This window comes from Etheostoma cragini, chromosome 5 (assembly GCF_013103735.1).
Source record: "Etheostoma cragini isolate CJK2018 chromosome 5, CSU_Ecrag_1.0, whole genome shotgun sequence".
NCBI lineage: Eukaryota > Metazoa > Chordata > Actinopteri > Perciformes > Percidae > Etheostoma > Etheostoma cragini.
In genome coordinates, this window is record NC_048411.1 from 14,123,829 (window position 1) to 14,146,608 (window position 22,780).

The following is a 22,780-nucleotide window of genomic DNA, read 5'->3' on the forward strand; positions in this document are numbered from 1 at the left end:
ATGTGGCAGTGGGTTGTGGATCACAGAACAGTCTGACCTCCCACACCTTTGCATAGGCTGGCAACAGCGTCTGACCTTTAACTTTATCTGTTTGTCTCAGGAGAGAAGCAGAAGCTTAGGAAAATAATGGCAGCTTTGTAGCCCTTTTTTGTCTTTCAACAAGGAACTTAAATAAAATAAATAAATAAATAAAAAACAGTCATTACTATCTGTTAGTGGTAGGTAAAACTCAGCATGCTGCTTGCCTACATTTCCAGATTTATATTTTGTTTAGTTCACTCTTTCTCTTTTCATGCTGCACAACAAGCTAAAGGTAAACCTTTGGTTATCTGGAAGTCTCATGTTTACTGCAGTAGGTTTCCTTAGAAAACTTCAAAGTAAAGATGGTAAGAAACCAACAACCTATGCTATTTAAAAGAAGGAACAGAAGAAATAAACAGCAGCTGCAGTGTAATTTATAATGTTAATCCAATAAATAAGGGTTGTGCCTCCAGCACTTTAGATGTCTGTATCTGGTGTCTTAAACTGGCAATATCATGTTAACACACTGGTCAGGAAGATTTATGGTTTTGAACAGTGTCAGTGGGTAGAACATCGATGACAAAGTTTGACATTATAATGGACTGAGACTTGTAAATGTAGGACATTGCAACATCCTTTAAAGTGTAGAAACATTAGTGTATTCAGCATTTTAGACTTCAAAGCCTTCACATGATCCATAACAGCGCTGATTTATTGCCAAATTTCCTATCCTTTGACATAGGGCTGGGCAATATATCGATATTATATCAATAACGTGATATGAGACTAGCTATTGTCTTAGATTTTGGATATCGTAATATCATGATATGACACAAGTGTTGTCTTTTCCTGGTTTTAAGGGCTGCATTACACTAAAGCAATGTACTTTTCTGAACTTACCAGACTGTTCTAGCTGTTATGTTCCTTTTCCCCACTTAGACTTTCTGTCCACATTACTGATGATTATTTATCTAAAATCTAAGTGTGAAGGTATTTTGTTAAAGCACCAATTTCTCAACCCTAGAATATCGCCACAATATCCATATTGTGGTATTTTCTCAAGAATATCGTGATATCTGATTTTCTCCCTATCTCCCAGCCCTACTCTGAAAGCACAGGGGAGATTTAGGCACAGGTAGTAGTACAAGGGAGATGAGGGGTTTGTGGAGAAGATAGAAGAGAGTAGATCAAAAATTCCACAGTTATTTTATGTTATTCATTGTCATTTTAACAAGCACAATGTAGGCATTGTTACATTCAAACAAAGTGCAACCGATGCCAGGCCTTGTCCCTAGTTTAACTTTGAAGAAATAAAAGACAGAATAAGCCAGTATTCAACCAGCTAATTCTAATAATAAACATCAGCTCATCTTACTGGGCCTCTTCCTACCAGTCTCACTGCTTCCTATTAACGGTGGACCATCTTGCACAAACACACAATCAACACCAAATGAACTTGCCGGTGACTTATGAAGCTCAGTATCACACAAATGACCTCTAAATCAATTAGAGGAGCCTGCACTGTATCACTGTGACATCCTGATGTTCTATTTTTATGAGTTCTTGGGAACCTCATCCTCCTAAAACTTTGGGTGGTCTCCTCTGTGTCCCCGCCCTATTAAGAATTTTGTTAAATCACTGATTTCCTTGTTTTGATCAGACTGGCAGCACTGACACTGAATAAGTATGTGACTATTCAAAGAGATTTTCTACAGAATTATCACTTAATCTATATTGATTGTATTGCGGCATGATACTGAGTGGACCGCACGTAAGCCCCTGTGCCCATGTATGGTGTGCACTGTTTCTATTGCAGAGGACAGTGTGACAAATGACGACAGAATGGACCCACATGTAAGGCTCACACCAGTTTTATTTGAATAAGCACAGGGGAAAATACTCGTAGGGAGAGGCAGTATGGTGAGTACAGGGAAGGTAGAATAGGCAGGCGAGCGAAGCACGGAGACGCGGGGAGACCGGAGCAAAGGAAGCCGAGGAGGAGACACTGAGGCACAGAGGTTTAGGGGGCCGATTGGACGGAGACTGAAGCGGAGGCAGGGTGAAGCGAGGAGCCGTGAGCCGTCCCTGAGAGCTTGGAGCTTGGAGCTTGAGTCACCCATGTGGCAGAAACAACGATCAGCGAAGATGATGACAAGATCCAGAGTTTAAATACAGAGGTTGATTGTAGTTGATGTCAGGCAGGTGTGAACGGCTGGTGAGGTTATGAGCAGATGAACAACAGGTGTGAGCAGTCAGCTGGCTGGTTAAGGTAGGCGGGGGCGAGTGGAGCCAAACAGCGAAAGGAAGAGGTAGAGCCAACAGTAAAACAGACAGGGCAAAACAAAACAAAAAAATAAATAACAAAACAAATACTCACAGCCAGCCAGCCCCAACCATCACAGACAGTGTTGTATCAAAGGTTTCCACGCCCCAAAAAGAACAAAGAAGAGGACAAAATGTAAAGTTAATAGTTATGCTAATGAGTTTCTGAGATGGAATTTAGGGACAATGGTGCTTTGAGCTAAACGCTAGCTTTAGCACGGGGGTGGGCAATTATTTTTCCAAAAGGGCCACAGGAGAAACAGGGACTGTTGTTGAGGGCCAGAACATCAGGCTACATTTTTTAGGCAAATTAATTAATTCATTCATTATTTGTATCTCCTCATAAAAAGCAGTGAACTGTAAGGTATTTGATAGGTACAATTGGTAAGGGCACAAATGTTGTGATTAGGACATGAAAAAGGTGAAGGAGTAAAAAATGCAATTTTCAAAGAACAGCATTAAATTAACTTTACAATGTGCTCTTACTGTGTTGTTTGTAGTCTAGCTACAGAATTAGCTTTTTTAACTTTTTTCTTAGAACATGAAAAGTGAAGCAGGCACAACAAACTGTAAGTTTACTGTTTTAGTTACAACAGCAATATCATCATCCTTCTTGTTACAGTTCACCTGGAAAGCAGCACGTTCTCAAACGTCTCTTTTTTTCTCTTGGCATATTAGCGCAGCAGAGTCCATCAAACAGTCTTTAATAAGCTGGCCTTAACTGCTGCATCCCTGGATGTGCAACGCTTAGTAAAAAAAGCCTTGTTGCTTTTGCAGTTTGACTATAGATTTGCACTGAAAAATCAACAAAAAAGCAACAAAAAAAGGAGAGCAGCCTTCAAAATAAAAGCAATGCAGTTGTATTCAATGCATGATGTATTTCCCATTGACCTCATGCGGGCTGGTTAGGGCCGCCCAAATGGCCGGATGTGGCTCTCGGGCCGTAGAATGCCCAGGTCTGCTTTAGCATGCTAACATGCTCACAATGACAATGCTAACATGCTGATGTTAGGCTGGTTAATGTTTACCATGTTCACCATCTTAGTTTAGCGTGTTAGCATCCTAACATTTGCTAACTAGAAGGGCCATCAGAGATTGCAGACCTCCGCCAAAGCCATTTTCTATCTCAATTAATAAAACTAGTTCTACTACTACTTCTGAAACAGAACCTAGGTAATTAGCACTAAACTTAAAGTACAGCTGAGGCGGATGGGGAGCCGTGGCTGGTCGTCATAGCAGGAAACTGTATGAAGTTGCCATGACCTAACGCAACACACACACAGAACATTGGAAGGCGTGTTGTTTTTGATTCTCTGCATGTTGCCACAACCAGAAGGCAAATTAGTTTCTAATGAACCTGGAGGCAGCAAAAAATAAAAAATGCTGGGTATACTTATTACTGGTAAACACTGCAAGTTTGTTCACGACCCCACTCCCCCCCCCCGCCCTTGTCTGTTGCTAGCCCCGTCTCCGACCAATCAGTAGTCTGCAGGTTTTCATGTCAACTCTTGGTATTGCCTCAGCTCGCTTGAAACTTCAACTGAGGTAGTACTACAAAAGCGATTTTGTTTTGTAATGGAAAACCCAAAAAGTATAGTCGAGGTGAGTCGAGTAGATACCATGCAGAGGAAAAACGCAAATGTTTGGTTTTAGAAGTGTCACTGGATGAGTGAAACATTTGATCTGCTGGTGGCTTTACAGAAAAAAAACAGGGAGGGAGAGAAAACATACAGTAGAGAAGACATTTTGACATTGAGAGAAAAAGACTACCAAAGAAAATAAGGCTAAGGTAGTGAAGCTGTGGCAGCGATGTGAGGCAAATGTCCACTCAACATCTTCAGGTTCACAACTGGAGGGGAAAACAGCTGTGTGGCCTGCCGGGACAGCGGACAGAAATGACAAGTATTTTATGAGATCTTTTGAAGATGGCGGCCTTATTACAGTGGGTCTGCGTCTTCGAAACAGCCCAGTAAAGATTTAGCACTTCATAACCTTCTGGTTTTCTAGAGCATCACAAGCATTGTGTGTGTGTGTGTGTGTGTGTGTGTGTGTAAGTGTGTGTGTGTGTGTAAGTGTGTGTAAGTGTGTGTTTGTGTGTGAGTGAGTGAGTGAGTGAGTGAGTGAGAAAGAGAGAGTGTGTAAGTGTGCGTGCGCGTTAGAATCTCCCAGGCAACAAGCAAAGTTTGATGAGTTCGGTGTGACGGCTTTGATTTTTGACACATTAACTAAATGTTCAAAAACTTCCACATTTGCAGTGCCTCAGCCCCGCTCTGTGACATTGTGCCAAAATGCAAACCAAATGAGGAATGTTTTATTACATCTGAAGCCTGTCTGTGATTCCAAAGAGTGACAGACAAGAAGCAACAGAGGGGAAACTGTGTGCATACTTTACTGGTGACCAATGAATCCATCCTGTATTTCTCCCAGACAGAAGAAAACTCGTCTACATCTTAAAATGCCTCCCACTTCAAAGAAAATATGATGTAATGGTTTGCACCTCTACATTGCAGAGCTTCTGGGATGGCGTTAAGGTGCAAATGCGTACTCATTTTTGACTTTAAACAGGTTTTAGAAGTTGTGTTAGATGTGAGATTATTATCAGCCCCTTACTCATGTCAAGATTGAAGTGCCAGATGTTCTTTTCCTGGGTAATTTCCATCAGCTTCTTTGAGAGGATCCACTGGTACTCCCAGGGCAGCTGGGATATATAGGCTTACATACTGTATGTTCTGTGGTCTCCTCCTAGTCGGTTATGCAACAAAGGGAGGCACCCAGAGGTTATGCTTACCTCGTGCCGTGAACTATCTTAACTCTCACCTGTCAGTGGAGGGGAAGACCAGTTAGGAGTCTGAGGTCATCCCCCATTGCTGAACCCCTCAACTGTTCATGAAATATGAAATCTGACAACCAATATGAATGCTGATGCTCATGCAATTTGCACTCTGATCTGATGTTGCTGTCTCATTTTCCTTCTTCTTCTTCTACTCTTCTTTCTTCAGGTGCACTTGGGTTCCGTGGAGCTCCAGCCAGCTCCAGACCCACTAGAGCTAAACCGGGAGATGATTTGCCAGTCCCTAAAGCGCAGTACAGGTCTGAAGTCAAAAAACTGCCAGCTGTTAGAGGAGAGCCGTAGATTGAAACAGGAGCACCAGATAATACTCCGACAGTAAGGATGAGGAGAAAAGCTGCCCTGTGCTTTCTGCTGATGGATTTAAATGTGTGTGTTTTAAAGAATATGTGATGAAGAGCAAATGTCAAGATTGAATGGAAAATACCCAGAGAGACTGCTTTTTAAGCTGCGCTGCCAGCTGTTTTTATGTACAGCAATACCCCAGTATGACATCACTGGCCGCCTATTTGGGAGAATAACGGGCTCCACCCGATTTTGCAAACAGGGCTTGGGATTTCTAGGAACTAATTTCAAATGATTCACTTGTATGTCCTTCATTTAATATATCACTTCTCTTCATGAGCATAATTCCTTTTAGCAAATTTCTCCCAGAGGGCAAACAAACAACAACCCTGAAGCTTTTAAAACATGCATTTGTCATATGTGTGTCCATGTGGAAGTGGGAGTCCATTTCCCTGCATGTATGTTTTTCTTTTAACTGTTGTCTTGTTATGTACTTTCATGTATTATATTGTACTGTCTACAAACTGATTGATTGAGATTAAATGCTTGTGTTTGTGTGCACCTGTTGTCAGTACTTTTTGCCCAAGACAAATTTCCTTTGGGACAATAAAGTTGATCTTATCTCATCTTTTCTTTTCTCACCAGGCTGGAGCAGCAAGTTGAGGATAAGGAGATGTTGGAGGAGGCGCTGTACTCACGTTTTGTCATGGTGCTGAATGAGAAGAAGGCCAAGATCAGATGCCTGCAGGATGCTCTCCGCCAGCTCCAACAGCAGAGGGAGGAGGACGGGAGACAAAGGTCAGCAGACTTTGCATAACTTCAACTAATCTGTGATGCTCTGGTATAACTGATAAATGCAGGTGAACCAGTGAAATATGTTTTATTCTATGTGTGTATATTCACATATTTTCAGTTTTGATACACAGTAGGATTTACCTGTTTATAGTCCATATTGACGACAATTTATTTAGGGGATTAATCCGTTGCCGCTGGCAGATTGGCCGGATGTCGCTCACCCTCCGCTTTCTTTTGGGTTGGCGTTCTAATCTCTGGTGGATTTAGGAGGACTATGGTTAACTGCTCCTCAGACCTCTGCAGGGTAAATCTAGACAGCTAGCTAGACTATCTGTCCAATCTGAGTCTTCTGTTTCACGACTCAAACTACTGAACGAGCACCTGCCACCAAAACAAGTTCCTTCTTGAGGCTGTTTTGCAGAGGCACCGCCAGCGCGTCCGGCGCATAGCACTGCCCGGATCAATTGTGATTGGTTTAAAGTAGTGCTGTTAATTAAACGCATTATTAACTGCGTTAACGCAAACCCATTTAAACAGCATCCATTTTTTTATCGCATGATTAAAATTTTTTTGGGCCTAGCAAACTATTTTCACATGCTGTTGCAACTACTAATGTTAGAAAAACTACAACACCACACCGGATCTAGCTAGACCTGAAACAAAACAACAGGCACACCACACACACTGGTTTGGGCTTACGAGCTAGTAACGTTACGTTTTGAGTGGATGTTGAGTGTGAGATGCCAAAATGAAAGATTCTGAATGGAAAGTTTACTTTTTAACAGTTGCCAAATGGTTCAATTGACAAGACCAAAGTGATCTGTGTGTTTTGTGTTGAACTGAGCTATCTTCGCAGCACGTCCAGTCTGAAATACCACTTGATGGCCAAGCACACAGCTGATGCAAATTCTCCACCCCCTCTGAGTATTTATTTCTCCCTTTTATTGATGGACAGTGTTATATTGTGTGAGAGATTATTTGCTCCAAGTGTGAATGACTGCTCCAAGTGAGAATGTTACGTGTGACATTGAACACTACAGTAGTCCAGGGGCCAATGTTGTTTTGAACAAAGCAAGCCGATCCACTTTGCCATGTTGATAAGAGCATTAAAATAAAAATAATTGGACAAAAAGAAATCAAGGGAAATTTAGAATACATTAAAAAATGTATGATTTAATTGTGATTAATTGCGAGTTAACTATGACATTAATGTGATTAAATATTCTTAATTTTGACAACACTAAAACTTAATCCAGATGCTATTAAATAGTTCCTAAATAAACCTAGTTTATTCTTTATAGCTCATATAGTCTTAAAATAGCACCTGTAGTCTATCTTTATTCCAGTGTTGTCATCTAGAAGCTTTGCAGGAACTGGTCTAGTCAGTGCATGTGGCAATCAATTTAGCTCATTTACTGTTAAGCAGTGAGGATTTGGTTTTAGTATTGCTTTAGTTGCGTACTTGCAGGTTTTTATTTCCAATCAGGTCAGCACAGTGTTGTCAAATCTGTGTTTGCCCCACCTTTGGCTTTTGCAGAACACAGACTGTTGCTAATTTGTTTTTTTACAAGCCTGTGTTATTTTACATCTTCCATCATTGCAGGCCACAGTTTATGGATGGAAGATCTACCTCATAATCCCTGCTTATGTTTCTGACTTTGTGGTTCAATAATATGAAGTATTGAAAGGTGATTACTCAAAGGTTTTGCAAGTATAGTAAAATGAGATTCTGTATTTTCTAGAGCATATTTACACCGTAACTAATTTTTCTGCTTTGTTCTACACACTCTCCCTCACACACACAGTTTTATCTATATGAAACATGTTCTCTTCTTTTCTCAAATTTATGTCATTTCCTTTAGTGACAACAACACAACTCACTGTGAAGACGACAGTCAGGACACAAGACAGGAGGCCGTTGGGAGCATCCATTCATCTCAAGAGCCAACTATTCTCATCACAGGTGTGTGTGTAATGTTAAGAGGACAGCTTTTTTTTTAAACTTTTTTTTTGGGAAAACTGCTCCTAAGCCAATAAACCATTTTCTGCTAACTCTGACTAAATAATTGTGGAGTACAAATAAATCTATTTAATCTATCTAAATTTATTTCAAAATAAATTTTTAAATAAATTAAAAAAATCCATTTTTTTATTCTTTGCCTGCGTCAGAATATGTTGCAATATCAATGATAGCCAGACGGGAACATCTCCTTGCCCTCTAATTACTGAGAATTAAATAACAAAGGCTTTTCTCTCGGGGTAAGGCAGAGCCTTACCAATGCAATTAATAACATGATGGGAATTGGAAGTTTGCTGTGTATTTGTGAGTGTAAACTGAAGGGTCATTTTGGCTCAGGTGACAAGGTTATGTTTCAAAAAGTAATTTAAAAATTTCGACAGATTACTGATCTTTTAGGTCCCCTTTATAGAAACGTACTGTTATCATGACACACCATCAGCGCATTGTGCTCCAATATTCCACTCACTTACACAGGCACCATGGTTTGGTGGAGCTGGGTGTGCAAGTATTGAACATGGCAAATGTTTGCCCATTCCCGGTACTCCTTGTTATGTCATAGGTCACAGTGTGACTCAGTATTGATGCAGACTGTAAATAAGACTCTTTTAGAGATTTAGCTTTCCTCAAACTGATTTCACTGTCTAATAAATTTGACAGTTGAATGTAATTAATCATGTTAGCAGGGAGTTTGACCATAAACTTAAAAGCACACACAAGCAGAGAGTTTACCCTCGGGTAGCCAGGTTCTAGGAAACATTTGCCAGTGAGTCATGAACCCACCCAGCGAAGTCTGCTTTGATTGCGGCAACACGGCCGGCCACGAGGTGGTCTTCCCCTTCCTGTGTCATGCAGTGATGTCACATGTCCTGAGTCATACCCCCCTGTACTACATTTTGTTGGGATAACCCACTAATTTCTCTCTCTCAATGGCTGTTTGTGTGTTCAGAGCCAAACTCAACACATTAACATTATGGGTGTGTTTCAAAGGTTATTGTTGTATTTACTCTAACTCAGCTGTCCAACAAATCCATCCCTGGGTGGTGTCTCTTTTGGCCATCACTTGGCTGTGGTGGAAACAAGCCATCCCTTCATGTCAATAGTTGTCACTACACTATGCTAATGTGTGCCTAATGCATTGTTATTCCTTCTTGTTTATATTGTGCAGCCTTAATCTGGTAACCCCAGCAACTAATCAATTCATAGCAACCTTCGTAGGGAGTTAATGACATTAAAACATACAACAATATCTTGTTTACAAATACATTTTTGCAATTCAGTCCCCACCCATTGAGCTTTTTAAAAAATTTGACCTAGCTCAGTGCACAATAGCAAATTGATGTTTTATTTGCATTTAGAAATCTACCAAACTTTACCCTTTAAATTGATTGGCCCCATTGAACCCTCGTGCCTAGGGGTGTGTTTTCATATTACCTAATAAGAAAGAGTGATGGCAGGGTAGAATTGGAGACAAAAGAAGAAACTCTTTGACATGTTCCCTCTAGTTTAGCATCTGATAGTGACAACATAAGGACGCATATCACTCACAATGTTGAGACTGAAGCTAGAAGAGATAAAGATGAAATAAGGGGAATGAAAGGAGAGGAGGGGGACAGTGTGACTCAAGGGATGAAGGAGTGTCTGAGAGAGAAGAAAGAAATTGATAAAAACTTATGGAAGGGGCCCTTTTAACATCCAGATGGACTGTAATGTCAGACTTTCTGAAATAGTGCTTTATTTTTTATTTGCACAGCACAAACAAGACAATACAGTCAACACAACACAAAAAAGAGAAAGGGGGGGGGGGGGGGGGGGGGGGGTTGCAGAATATTTTACAGAATCTGTAGTACATTTTTAATATTTATTCCACATGTAATGTCAGACTTGAATCACTCTTCAGTCATTTTACTGTGGATATCAACAGCATTCATTCATTCAAGTGTTATCTCCAGATCAAACAGCTAATAAAGTATTCTAAGTACCAGTAGTTTTTATCTCACACGGCTCAATCTGTCAATCTTTGAATTTGAATGGGCTATCAGCAGTGTTAAAGGGCAAACTGGTGTGTTTGTTTGTATGTAAACCATCCTATGACTGAGCTTGTTTGGAATGCCAGATCTCTAATCCCGATAAAGGTCACTGGTCTTGTGGGTGTGAAGTTGTCCGGGGTTAACAGGTTATCTGAAGCAGTTTGTCCTGAGACAACCACAAATGTGCCACAAATGTGTCACTGAAGGAAACTGGTTTAAGCAATGGAGATGGAGAATTTCGGCTTCAGTAATGAAACCAAAAATCTCAAGAATTTGGAACAAGACAAGACATCTGCGTGCAGGCATTAAGAAAGAGGCCATTCATTTGTTTTGAGTTTTTTGAGAAACTTGCAGTCCAAAAGTGAGAAGACAAAGCATCCACAATAGTACCTTTAATTTACAGTAGATATGATTTTTAGTTTTTTATTAGTGACATAATTTATTAAAGATGCATAGCATCAGTATTGATGTAATAAGACCCAGAGTATCAGAGATGGTTTTCTGAACAGTTCTATGTTTGTACATCTGTATCTATATGTTGTATACAGGTCGTAATCTGGTGTGCAATGGCATTCCTCTGGACCGGACCTTTTCTGATGAGGAAGACGAACAACCGAGCCAGAAGCGTAGGTTGTGTCACCCCTTGGGCTCGGAACCTTCCTAGCAGGAATAAAAACCACAGGTTTGTCAGATAACAAAGCAACCAATCAATGACCCGTATTTTGTATCATAGTTGTTCTTGCCACTACTTCTTCTAGATGACCCGAATGTTTTAGTTCATAGCTGTTCATTTTTTCTCATACAGTAGCAGTACAAGACTTATCATTAGAGAGATTAGATGTAACAACAAGATTATATATTACAGATCTTCTATTAAGATAGTGTCAACATAACAAACAGTCCAGTCCTGTCTTCTCTCAGTTAGAGAATAAGCTGTTCCGTGTGGCCTGTGGCTCCAAACCACAGTTAACAAATAATTTCAAGCTTTGTTTTATTGCACTGTAAAACATTTCTGTCATTTCACTAAATTTTTCCTTTTTTCATTTTCTGCACTCAGGCAAACTTCTTAAAAAAACATTGCAGTAACTAAATAATAAACATGCACACTTCCCAGCATCCAACAGTGTCAGCTCTGGGCTCTTGCACATTTATGCATAAATATCTGGTTTTATTGATGTATTGATTGTACTGATTACCCTTTAGCGAGATACAGTACAGTATCCTGCCTCTGACCACAGCACTGGTTTCAGATGTACAGCTGGTCTTCAGATCTCCTCCTAAAAAACAGGGCCTACAAAACGTGCATGTACTAAAAAAAAGATTTATCCTTTTGCTCGTGAGTAGAATTTAGAAAATGAATGTCTATGGGTGTGAACATCTTAACAACATGACTTTAGAAAGATGGACTCACTGGTGGGTCCGACAGAGTTTAAGATATTAATCAGCTTCTGTTTGGATTCTCCCGATTCTCCATTGTGTAGTACAACTTGGTCCAACTAAGCAATGACAGCAGAAGCCTTTTGAGTTCCAGTGAAAACATGCACTTCTTCTCTCATTTGCACCCTTGCTATTACTTTCTATCATTTTCATTTGATCTGTTCATCTTGGGCAGAATACAAGGTAATGTTATTCAGCCTTGGCTCATATCAAGATATTTAACTGTATTTCGCAAAGTGCATCTCTATATTGAGGGGATAGAATGTTACATTTGAAATGTGCCATTTGTTTTATTTGTGAAAATTATACAAAACCTCAAACTTTAATATTTGGTCTTTATTCCCTTCGGTCTTTGCATCTCTTTCTCCCTGTCTTGTCTCCACCCTCCTCCTCAATGAATGATGACTTCCGGGACTCATCATTAACACGATTAAAGACCTAAATCTAGGGCTTTCTTTAATAACTTGTTTTCTTGATCCCTCTTCCGGTATATAGAAAGTTAGTCAACCTCCCCATAATACAAACAAAACAGTGACAACCAGGCAACAGTGTCCTGGAGGTGTCTCCAGATTTTGTCCCAGATTGAGAAAGCAATTCCCAGTACGCCTGAGTAAATCACTGCCATCTGGTTTGCTTTAACTGTGACAATTACCTGCCACAGCTCTCATGAGAGACTTCAATAAATCATAAGACAGACAATTAACAACGCTATCTTTTTCCAACAATCCAAAGACTGCACGCTCCATTCGGAGCTGCTGTCAAGACTCTGCCCAGATGCGTTAGTGGCCATGTGATTAGAGGCAATTAACGCCATCCAGTGCTTCCTCTGGAACTACTGGTGCTAGTAATGAAAATCTGGACCAGGAGTATAGAGGCAATTTTGTAAGAGTTTGACTTTGGCTGCCAAGACCCTCAGCCTTGAGACCAGACAAAGAGTAACAGCTGGCTACACCCAGAAAACAGGGTGTCACCAACAACGAACCAAAGCTGCTTTGTTGCTGCTTATTCATCATGTCTTGCTGATGTTTTCCTCCCTCTTTTCATTATGAAAATAAACTGTACACCATGTCTTTCATTTCCACTTTCTAAACTAGCATTTTACGAACAATAATTTGACCTTCCCCTTGTTTCTCATTTTCATCTGGCCTTTTATTCCTTACATGTTCTGTGGCCCAGACTACATGAGGGGTGTTATGCAGAGGGTTAATAGGTTTATGTTGTCTCTCTGTCCTCACCCTCCACCTCTTCCTTTACCTCTCCTACCAGCTTCAGGTCCTGAGGTCATCACAGTGTGGCTTCACACTGACAGTAATGAACCTATGGAGATCTGTTCAGAGTCTTCATCTGACCATTCTACCTTTTGACTTCTGGACCTTTCTGCAGTCTTTTATGATTTTAAAATGATTTGATTTTACTGTATACAGTACAGTCCATAATAAGGAATTTTCTAAAGGGGAGACCCGATCAATTTCTAAGGATAATTTACGATGCATGATGACAACGCGCCGATGGAGTATGAGAGCAAATGTGAAAGATTAAGAAGCTATACTGAATGGAAAATGAATGGATATTGTATTTGTGATTTTTCCTTATTTTAAATAGAACATGATGTATTTCTTTTCAAATTTAAAAGACATTTTAAATTTTGTCTTCAGTCATCAAGAATACATATTTGTATTTGATTTTAGCAAATGTTTCCCCGGAAATGTATTAAATATGCATGAAGGAGAAAGTACTATTTTATTTTGTGAAATATTGTAAATGTTTCTCACATGTTGCCTGGGTCAATATCTATTTTGAAATGTCTCACAAGACATTTGTTAATTTCAACTTGACTTAAATAAACATTTACCTTTTGCAACTTTGCCTTTTCAGCATTTACTAAATCATAAAGTTATTTCCCATTTAGGTAATTTAAGCTACAAACATGATGCGTCTTGGGTTTAACATGTGACACGTTTGTGTCATGAGAGGTTTTATACTGTACAGGGAAGACATTTTGGTGAAAATCAACACTATGGAGATGCTTTTAGTTTACAGGTGTACGCTGAGAAGAAGTAGTGTGTGTGTGAGTGTGTATATGTATATATATATATATATATATATATATATATACACACACACACACACACACACACACACAGTATATGTAATATTTACCCTAATAACAATGTAATATTAAAGAATTATGATAAAGAAAGTATTTCCAACTGAAACTCTGTTGATACAAAAGTAAAAGGAAGGAGATAGAACGTATCTTTCTGGAGCTGTAGCAGCTGTACATGGTGGCCTGTGTGAACACATTTTTATAACTAAATGTGTAATAAACATACAGTGTATCTACCACAGGTTCCTGTTTACAAAGATACTCTAATAATTGTTTAAAGCATCCAATTAATTTGCATGTTAATTGGGAAAAGCGACATGTTTCTGTTGGAGCCATGAAATTATTTCACTTCCAATAGGCTCAGATGGATTCTAGGGGATGATCCCACTCTGTGTTGGTTTGTCATACTAGCTTCAATTCAAGTGTAACCAATCAACAATTATGTTTAAAAGCTGGCAAATGTTGAATTCCTGTTGGTCTATAGATTTTCTTCACATGTTATAGCATTTTGCAATAAAACAACAAAGTCGCAAAAACATGACCTTCTGGCAAAAGCAGGCTAGAGATCAGCGGGGCCAAACAGCAGCCCGTGCAGTTGTATGCGTTAACACGGTTTGTGAGAGAGCGTTGAAGGCTGTGCCAGGCTCAAATTAAACGTTGAGTCTCTTGCTTATCATCATCATTCACTTACTGCGTGCACCTGTAGGATTCCCATCATCCAGGGGAATGACAGGAGTTGTCCTGCTTTCCCGCCACAGAGCTGCAGTGAGACAGAGTGGTCATTGTCTGTCGGCCTGTGCTGTGCTCTCACTGCTCACGCCTTACACCGTAATGTCTGAAACTACTAGGCAAAACATGTTTACAAAATGAAGATGACAACTCATTGGAGAATATATAATCAAATACCATGAGTGACAGTATAGTCACCCTTCAGAGATGTGGACCAATATGTGAATGCTTCCACTTTGGATTATTGCACTACAGCCCCCTTTCTGCTTGAATCAAACACATTTAGTGATTCAATCAAAATCAGCAAATCATTAAACACATTTTACTTTCTTCTTTATCGGGTGATTTATCTTTCTAACTCAGAAATGTAACTGGTTTTATTGTGCCAGTTGTGTCAGACTGTATTACCTGTTTGTCCTCTTGCTCACAGTGGGCAGTAGCGCTGTTTCTGCTGGGGGCGGCACACACATGGAAGTAAAGCAGTGGGCAGGCTGTTTAAAACTGAGGGAACATATTTCAGGGCAATAGAAAACCAGCAGTAAGACTTCCTGCTGGAGCACTTTGAATTTAATGTTTAAACTGAATGTTTCAAACCAAAGAGCTAGTCTATGCACATGCATCTGACTTCTATCATGGCCTTTATCATTTATAAGTATAAGTTAAAGACCATTATACAACAACTTTCCAGATGTTGAATATCCATTGATGATGTGGCAAAAGAGTATACTGTACATCTGAGATAACATTTCTTACACCTATGCATCTTATACCATAAAAGCCACATATATTGCAGCAATACTATGCATAAACCTCCACTTCACATTTAGTGCTGACTTGTCTTCCAGTTGTGGAGCCTTTTCTGCACTGGTCTACAAGTTTTGCCGGTGGCAAATGGTATCCGCTTTGTTTCAACCCGGTCATTAAAACAGTCTTTTGATCATTGCAAACAAAGAGTGGCTTCTCTTTGAGATGCTGGTGCGAACTGATTGGCCTCATTATTTAATTAAACCCAATGTTCTGCAGGATGGTAGTTGAACATTAAGTGTGGGATAATTAGAACCTGCTGCAGAGTGTGCTCAAGGCAAACTTTCTCTTTTTGGACATTATAATGCAGTTTGTAAGAATGGTTATACATAAATATATATATATATATATATATATATATATATATATATATATATATATTTTATATATATTTTTTTTCTTCTTCTTTAGTTACTTATGTGTCAAAACCTTTCAACCAAGCTTTACCAATGTGTACTGCTTATTTTGTTACCCTGCTTCAAGAATGAGAAGGTTGAGATCCGACTCACATGTATGCTTGTTAATGTTAGCATATGTGTTGGCTTGTATCACTATTAATGTTTTTGCATGTAAGAGTTCTACTTAGAAATACACCAATGTACAGTTACCACTTAGCAATTTCAAATATAAGTGTATGCCACCCAAGCATTTCACGGATGACCGAAACAGAGTTTTATTGCAGTTTTACCAAAACATCCTTTAAATTGGTAATTGAAACCAAAGAAACCCAAATGGCTTTCAACAGTTGATTTGATTTCTCATGGCTGGGAATGCATTATGTTATTATCTTGACTTTTTTTTGGTCAGAGACCAAAGGATCGACAAGAAGTCCACATTGCCTACTCTTGTGTAGGCCTAATTGCTGCCTGGCTGAGTAACTGACTGTCTCACACACCCATTTTTTCTGTGGTTGAAGTACAGTGAGAAGACTCCTCCGGGAGACTTTACCATAAGGAGTCACGCAAATGTCACAGATCAAAACTTTTTACACGTTAGTGCTAAATTCTCAAATATGACACAAACTCAATTTGAAATACTGTAATCCTGAGTCCCCAGAGGTTATGTTACAGCAGAAGGAATGGGGTTAGAGAATAAAATGGTTCCCACAATGATGCATTTGGTTAACTGCAGTTGGCAAAGATCTGTGACGTGGTCTGGTTCTGGTTATCAAACCATTTTCTCCCCCCTTCTCTCACATCCTGTCCTTGTTTCTTTGAACAAAAAAACAATGTAGCTCAGTCCCTAGGGAGCTGGGTTTGAACCGGAGGGTCGCTGGTTCTCTCCCCCCCCCCACAGCTCAGGGTGCCAGTCGCAGCTCACTCACTCTGACATCTCCATTAGTGAATGTATTGGACCTGAGCCTGTGTGTGTATTGCAGGCCTGTGTAAGGTGTGTTCTAACAAACCAAGTGTAAAATGTAATTACTGTACAAAAAGTAAAAATTCAATTAATTATTTAAACAGTCACCATCAGAGCTTGATCCTTTCACAAGAGCTTTGACGCTGAGGTTTGGGGTGGTTTGGCTCAATCTGATGAAAATGTTCTTGTTTCAGAAGGAAGGCTCAGCTCGATTTGTTCCTATTGTCATTACTATTTAACAAGCTAAGCTGCGTGATCTGATTCGCTAACAGCTAGCCAATCAGTCTGGCCATCAGCATCCCAGCGCTACTGAGCTCATGAATATGTTCATGAATAGTAATGAGCTCAGTCAACACGACATGACATCAGACTGACCAACTTTTGATTTCTCCTCTTATTTCTTTTAAGTGGCTAGAGCTGACAGAGGAGGTAAGAGTTCATTTTCACATTCACAACATACACAAACACAAATGGACCTAACATATTTAAATAAAGATACAAAGAAAAAACTTGTTTGTGGCAGGGCACTTTTAAAGCTTGGGTGTCGCGAATAATTTATGTTAGAAAAATTATGATACATACTTTTTATCTGATTATTATTCAAACTGTTAGCATAATAATATCATAGTATACTGATCACTCTAAACAAGATAACCACAGAGCCATCGTCTGTCCTTGTGAAAGGCACAGGATGTTTCTGAGGGCAGAGCAGGCGGAGGAGATTCCCAGACCGAATGAGATAAACTGACAACATCAACATTGTTATGACTTAGTATTAACATCCACTTTGTATAAATAAGCAGATGTAGAGAGCGTCCAGTTAGACATTTTCTGTACGATTCTAGTGTGGAAACTTTCTCCTTGTGTTCACAAGTAAAAATGAACTTTGATATAACTTCAGTGGTTCCTGTCTATTCTTGATTATAACATTATTTTAACACTTTTTCCACATCCCACATTTGATTACATTTTTTTGATTTAATTCAATATCAGGTTAGGGAAATTTCAGTTACAATACCAATTTTGCTTGGATATGAAAGAGTTTCTCAGAGAACTTATGCTGTAAATTGTACAAGCAAACAGCAACCCTCAAATATTTTTATTATGCACCAGATTAATGTTTACTTTAGGGATGGACCCCCAAAATGTTTCTGGTGGTTTACGCATCCATGGTGAAAAAGCTTAGAGATTTTATTAATTGATATCAGATCACTCAAACAAAGATTAATTTTAGTTAGAAAACCGATTATTTGAACCCAGTCCTGTGTGTTTTACATTTTACAGACAGGCCTTATTGTCTTAGTGATTCAGCCTCACCACAGCACCTATGAAGTGATTTTACCTCAAAATGCAATGGTTAACAAATTAAAATCCCTTACATTGCATCTATCATAACAGCAGGCCTAAGCAAAAGAGATCAAGACATACAAACAGATAGCACACAAACAAGCAAGCAAAGATGATGCTAAAGGCATTAAAGCAGTCCATGCAGTAAAAACAACACAAAGGAGACAAGGTTAAGTAGAATAGTCACATTGAGAGCACATACAAGGCATTACAAGGCAGGCAGCTACAATGGTCATGTCAATGTCAATTATAGTTTTTTAGTAACGTTTTAAGGTGAGTGCTTACCTGTTCTTATTGAATTGACATGGAGCGTCATAGGGAGAAATTTGTCAACCAAAGTAGAGCTGAATTAAAAAGACATCCCTTAAATAAAATGGAGCCTTAACCTGGTCTTGTAGCATTTGGAGTTTGCCAACACCACATGACTGAAGAGCAGAGCAATGTAAAACTGTAAAGGAAATAAAGAAGCACTAAATAAATAAATAAATAAAAGGTAGAGTAGGTTGATGGCTCTCACTAGACGCACCTAAGTATCTGTCAAAGCCGTCAGACAGGCCACCAGCTGTCAGCGCCATGACTGACACCTGCCCGCTGATTGACACCTGTTGCCTACCTGATTGACACCTGGTACTGAGGACTCCAGGCAGTTGTGCCACTTCTTGTGCAGTCGTCCTCACTATGGCAGTGTGCAGCTTCTTTTCATGTTTTTTAAATCTTTTTAATTCTTTTTAAATCTTTTTATGTTGTGTGGATGTCGTAGAAATGGGCGGGTGTAGCATTGAGCTGCTGCTGTCTGTTTCTATCAAAACACAGTTCATAGTTTACTGTAAATTTGTCTAAAATACTTCTAAAACATGTTAGACTTGACCAGCAAGGTTAGTTGCTATCAGTTTTGTGCAGATGTGTCCATCGTTTTCCTTTGGAAAATGAACGAGAAATAAATGTATATACAATTTCACAGACCTGCATCACAGTAATAGCCTGTGTTAGAGCCAGGCCAATATATTAACATGACTTATTGCAGATATATCAATATTGATGTCCTGGAACATAATAATAATATACATTGCAGTAGATACATCTTGTATAGTGTGCAACTGTATTTATGTGAACATTTTCCCCACCTATGCAAGTTCAATATTTCAATCTTTTTTTTGTGTTTGTGTTTTAGCTTATAACAATTGGTTTACTTTTAATGTACACTAATTTTACTGCTAATGTCATGTTTTAGTGAGGTATTGATCAACTGTGTGTATGTATTTCTCATATTTCTGTTATAACCAAATGCCAGGACTGAATATGCGATGATATATTGCTTTCTGTGTGACTAGCAAATACCCAAATCCTGTATTAGTCACACTGTAGCCTGTACATGTACAATACCATTTTCATCAAGCTACTTTTGTAGTATGATAATATCGCCAAAAATTGTGCAATATCTGGTTTTGGTCTGAATAAACATGATTAAAATCAGTTATGGTTGTCGCTTACTATGTCTCGCTCAAAGGTTCATGTCTGTCCTGAGGCAACTTCATTCCCCACATGTTCTGCTCTAAACACGGTTCACTCACAAAAAACATACACACACATGCTTGTTTCCCTGTACCTTGTAAAAACACAGCAAGATGCATTCACTCTCTACGTCACAGGTTTGCCTTTTATTTGACACTTAAATGGCACATCTTGTTTCACACTGCTATTTATTCATTTTGTCTATTTCAACAGGAGCAAACATTTCAGGTGAATTCACAGTGATTGCAGATTTCTTCTATTTGTCTTTAGATATATAGAAAGAGGATTTCCTCATACAGAATCAGAGAAACATCCTGATCTAGATGGAAACTTTTCAGCGTGTAATCAATAAAATACATTAAAATCAGAACAGCTTTGGCCTTCAAAATTGTGACTTTCAGTAGCACAAATTCCTTGAGGTCAGAGAAACTGAATGCCCCTTTTATGTGGTATGGGGCCGGAGGTAGACCACCTTTATGGGTTATGTGATATGTGGGTCATCTTGGGGCCCTCACAGCAGATCACCAGGATCAAACACTCTTTGATTGGCTCTTTGATTCATTGATTTATGGGTACTGAAAGGCAACAGGAGATCCACGGTTACACATAGAGACGTTTTACATGGTAGTTAGTGACTTGGAACTTTTTACTTAACGATGTCTCAAGTGAAAAGGTGAACTAGTAAAATATTAAAAATTCCTGTAACTGTAAACTAAAACTGAGTAGCTGTTAAATATGCTTGGGTCGGGTGGAGAATTTTACCTATAATCAGGTCAGTTTGAGCTCTTTGTCAAGTTTGTTGGTGAAAGTATGAAACCTGTTTCCTTAAATTTTCACATTAGAATGCAATCTGTCTTTGTCAGTAGTGGCAGATTGTACTGTGTGAAATAGGAAATTAGTCAAAATTGACAAGCTGTTAACTCCAGCCTTCTCGCTCTGTCTCACCAGTGCTTCTCTGGTCTCCTCTCTTTCTCAGAGTCTGACTGTCCAGACGAGTCCAGCCTTGTAAAGGAGAGATGTACTGTGGGTAACTGGTGCGGAGCCCTGAGATGATTACAGTGCACAAAGGTATGGAAAAGTCTTGTAGGACTTTTTACAAGGCCTTGTAAAAAGGGCAATCTTCTACGTGAGTGGCTTATCACCTCTGCTCCGGCTCTCAGCTGGTGTGAGCACCTTCAGAAGGCAGCACCTTGATTGTGAACAATTAGTCCACTCCACTAGGATCAGCATCCAGACCCATCCATCAGTTGGACTCACATCCAGAAGCCTGTATGTCTCTTGGGCTGTCATTCACAAACACTATAAACAGGATACCTTTCTGCTAATGCTGTTCATTATTTTAAACTGTTGCTCCTATGTCAAGTATGTTGGAGGGAAACAATATTCAGTTGCTCTTAAAATGATCTAAGTGGAGATAAATGTTGATTCGTTTATGGACTGGACAAGATTCATGCATCTTGATAAGTTGTGGGTGCCTTTTGCTTTGCAGTTACTCTCTGAGGTGTAAGTGTAAAGCAAAAATGATAGCAAAATGGCAGCTAAAAAAACATAATATGTAGGTTGCTGTATAGGTTGGCATTGAACACACCATTCTGGTTTTACAACAGATTATTTTTTACAACATATGTCCACTTTATGTTCAGTCCAACTCAGTATCAGATATTTTCAAATATCTCACACACACACATACACACACACACTCATAGAGCTAAGAAAAGCCCAGCCCTCCTACCTTTCTAGCAGTGGCCAATTGTGCTGATTCTTAGGCAAGAGTAGATAAACGGTGGTCCATCCTCTCCCCCGTGTGGAAAAACCAAGCACAAAGTTAACCACTGTTTGCAGTCTCCCATCAGGTAGTCATCATGATAACACATTTCCATTTCAGGTGATCCATTTTTGTAAATTTGCGCTACACAACCACAGTCCAATTGAAACTTGTGCTTAAAGAACTTTTCTTGAGGCGAATTTTATTGATATGAATATTTGTTTGAAATCAGAAAAGCAGGAGATCTGCGTCTCCAAAACTGGCTCAATGGGGTGGTTGGGAAGAACTCAACGTACAAATATTGACAGAAATGTGCTGTTTAAACAAACAGTAGGTTATGACTCAAAATCAACCCGAGACATGGCTGCACCACCCCGTTTCCATTGCGCACCCTTGCAAATGACGGGTGCGCTCCACACAGAGAGAGCATCAATATCAAAGACTGGTGATTGTATCCAGCAAGCGATAGAAGCATGCAGTACTTACAATAAATACTTGTGGTTGGCATAATACATTTCTCATTTGATAAATGAAAACATCAGATTTGGAACTTATCTAAAGTGAAGATACACTCACAGTTATATGACAGATGTGTCACCTGCACATATGATCCACGTGATCTCGGAGCAGTCCGATTGGGTGAGAATGCCCCTCTCGGGCACAGCACAGGGCCAAATTAGTTTTTTCCCCGCCTCCCCAAGGTGTCTCATTCACTTTTCGAATGGAAACTCTTCCCCTCCTCTCTGACACTGACGAAATAACAGTGCGTGTTAGGCAAAATTGTAATTGTGGCTTGCCAGCATTTAACGCTTTCTGTCGCTTGGTTCAGAACTCCGGAGCATCAAGGAGAAAAGAGAAGCGCACCGAGGAGATAAGTGCTGTTGCACCGATTTGGAGTGGACACATTTGGGCACTTTTACGCACCCATGTTACGCACTGGGACTAACTGGATTTAAGGACAGTAAATCGGTATTTGTTTATTTTATGGAGTAAAACACGTTTAAAAGTAAGTTTTTCTTCTGTTTAATGAAATATGAATATTGCCCGAAATTAATGCATTGTTGGCTTAGCCCATTGTTTTCGTGATACTTAACATTTTTATTATGATACGGAACAAATGTTTGACAAATACAACGAATGAATAGATTTCCGTTAACTTCTCAGTCTACAAATTGTTTGACGTGACTCACTCAGGGATGCCGCGTTGTCCTTAGATAACCTACACTGGTGTGTCCCGCTGCTGAGTGAAGTTCCAAAGTCAGCCATGCGGGTTGGAGTTTCACAGTTAACTTCACTTCATTTACAATTTTAACATAATTAATACTATGCTATTAGTATTTATCTTTAATAAGCAGCAGGTGTTTCTGTAAAAAGAAAGAAAGAATTCAAAGAAACGGCACAA

General features: G+C 39.4%; 1 protein-coding gene and 1 long non-coding RNA gene across 4 annotated transcripts in view; one reads left to right on the forward strand and one right to left on the reverse strand.

Annotated features, from left to right (window-relative positions):
• Positions 1-20,883, forward strand: part of xrcc4 (X-ray repair complementing defective repair in Chinese hamster cells 4) — a 33,782-nt gene extending 12,899 nt beyond the window's left edge. The window contains exons 4-8 of one of the 3 annotated variants that reach the window (XM_034872613.1): positions 5,343-5,509; positions 6,122-6,274; positions 8,134-8,234; positions 10,867-11,000; positions 20,590-20,883. In XM_034872613.1, the coding sequence (XP_034728504.1) occupies positions 5,343-5,509; positions 6,122-6,274; positions 8,134-8,234; positions 10,867-10,982 (537 nt within the window). In that variant the 3' untranslated portion in view covers positions 10,983-11,000; positions 20,590-20,883. Of the gene's footprint in view, positions 1-5,342; positions 5,510-6,121; positions 6,275-8,133; positions 8,235-10,866; positions 11,332-13,021; positions 13,155-20,589 lie in introns of those variants that run through there. The other 2 variants (XM_034872612.1, XM_034872611.1) reach the window with 2 other exon arrangements.
• On the reverse strand, positions 11,703-22,221 carry LOC117945243. Its single transcript, XR_004656758.1, has 3 exons — positions 22,211-22,221; positions 17,651-17,661; positions 11,703-11,777 (listed from the first exon to the last, which is right to left on the reverse strand). It is a non-coding gene; the product is annotated as an uncharacterized LOC117945243 (long non-coding RNA).
• Between the last annotated feature and the right edge of the window lie 559 nt (positions 22,222-22,780).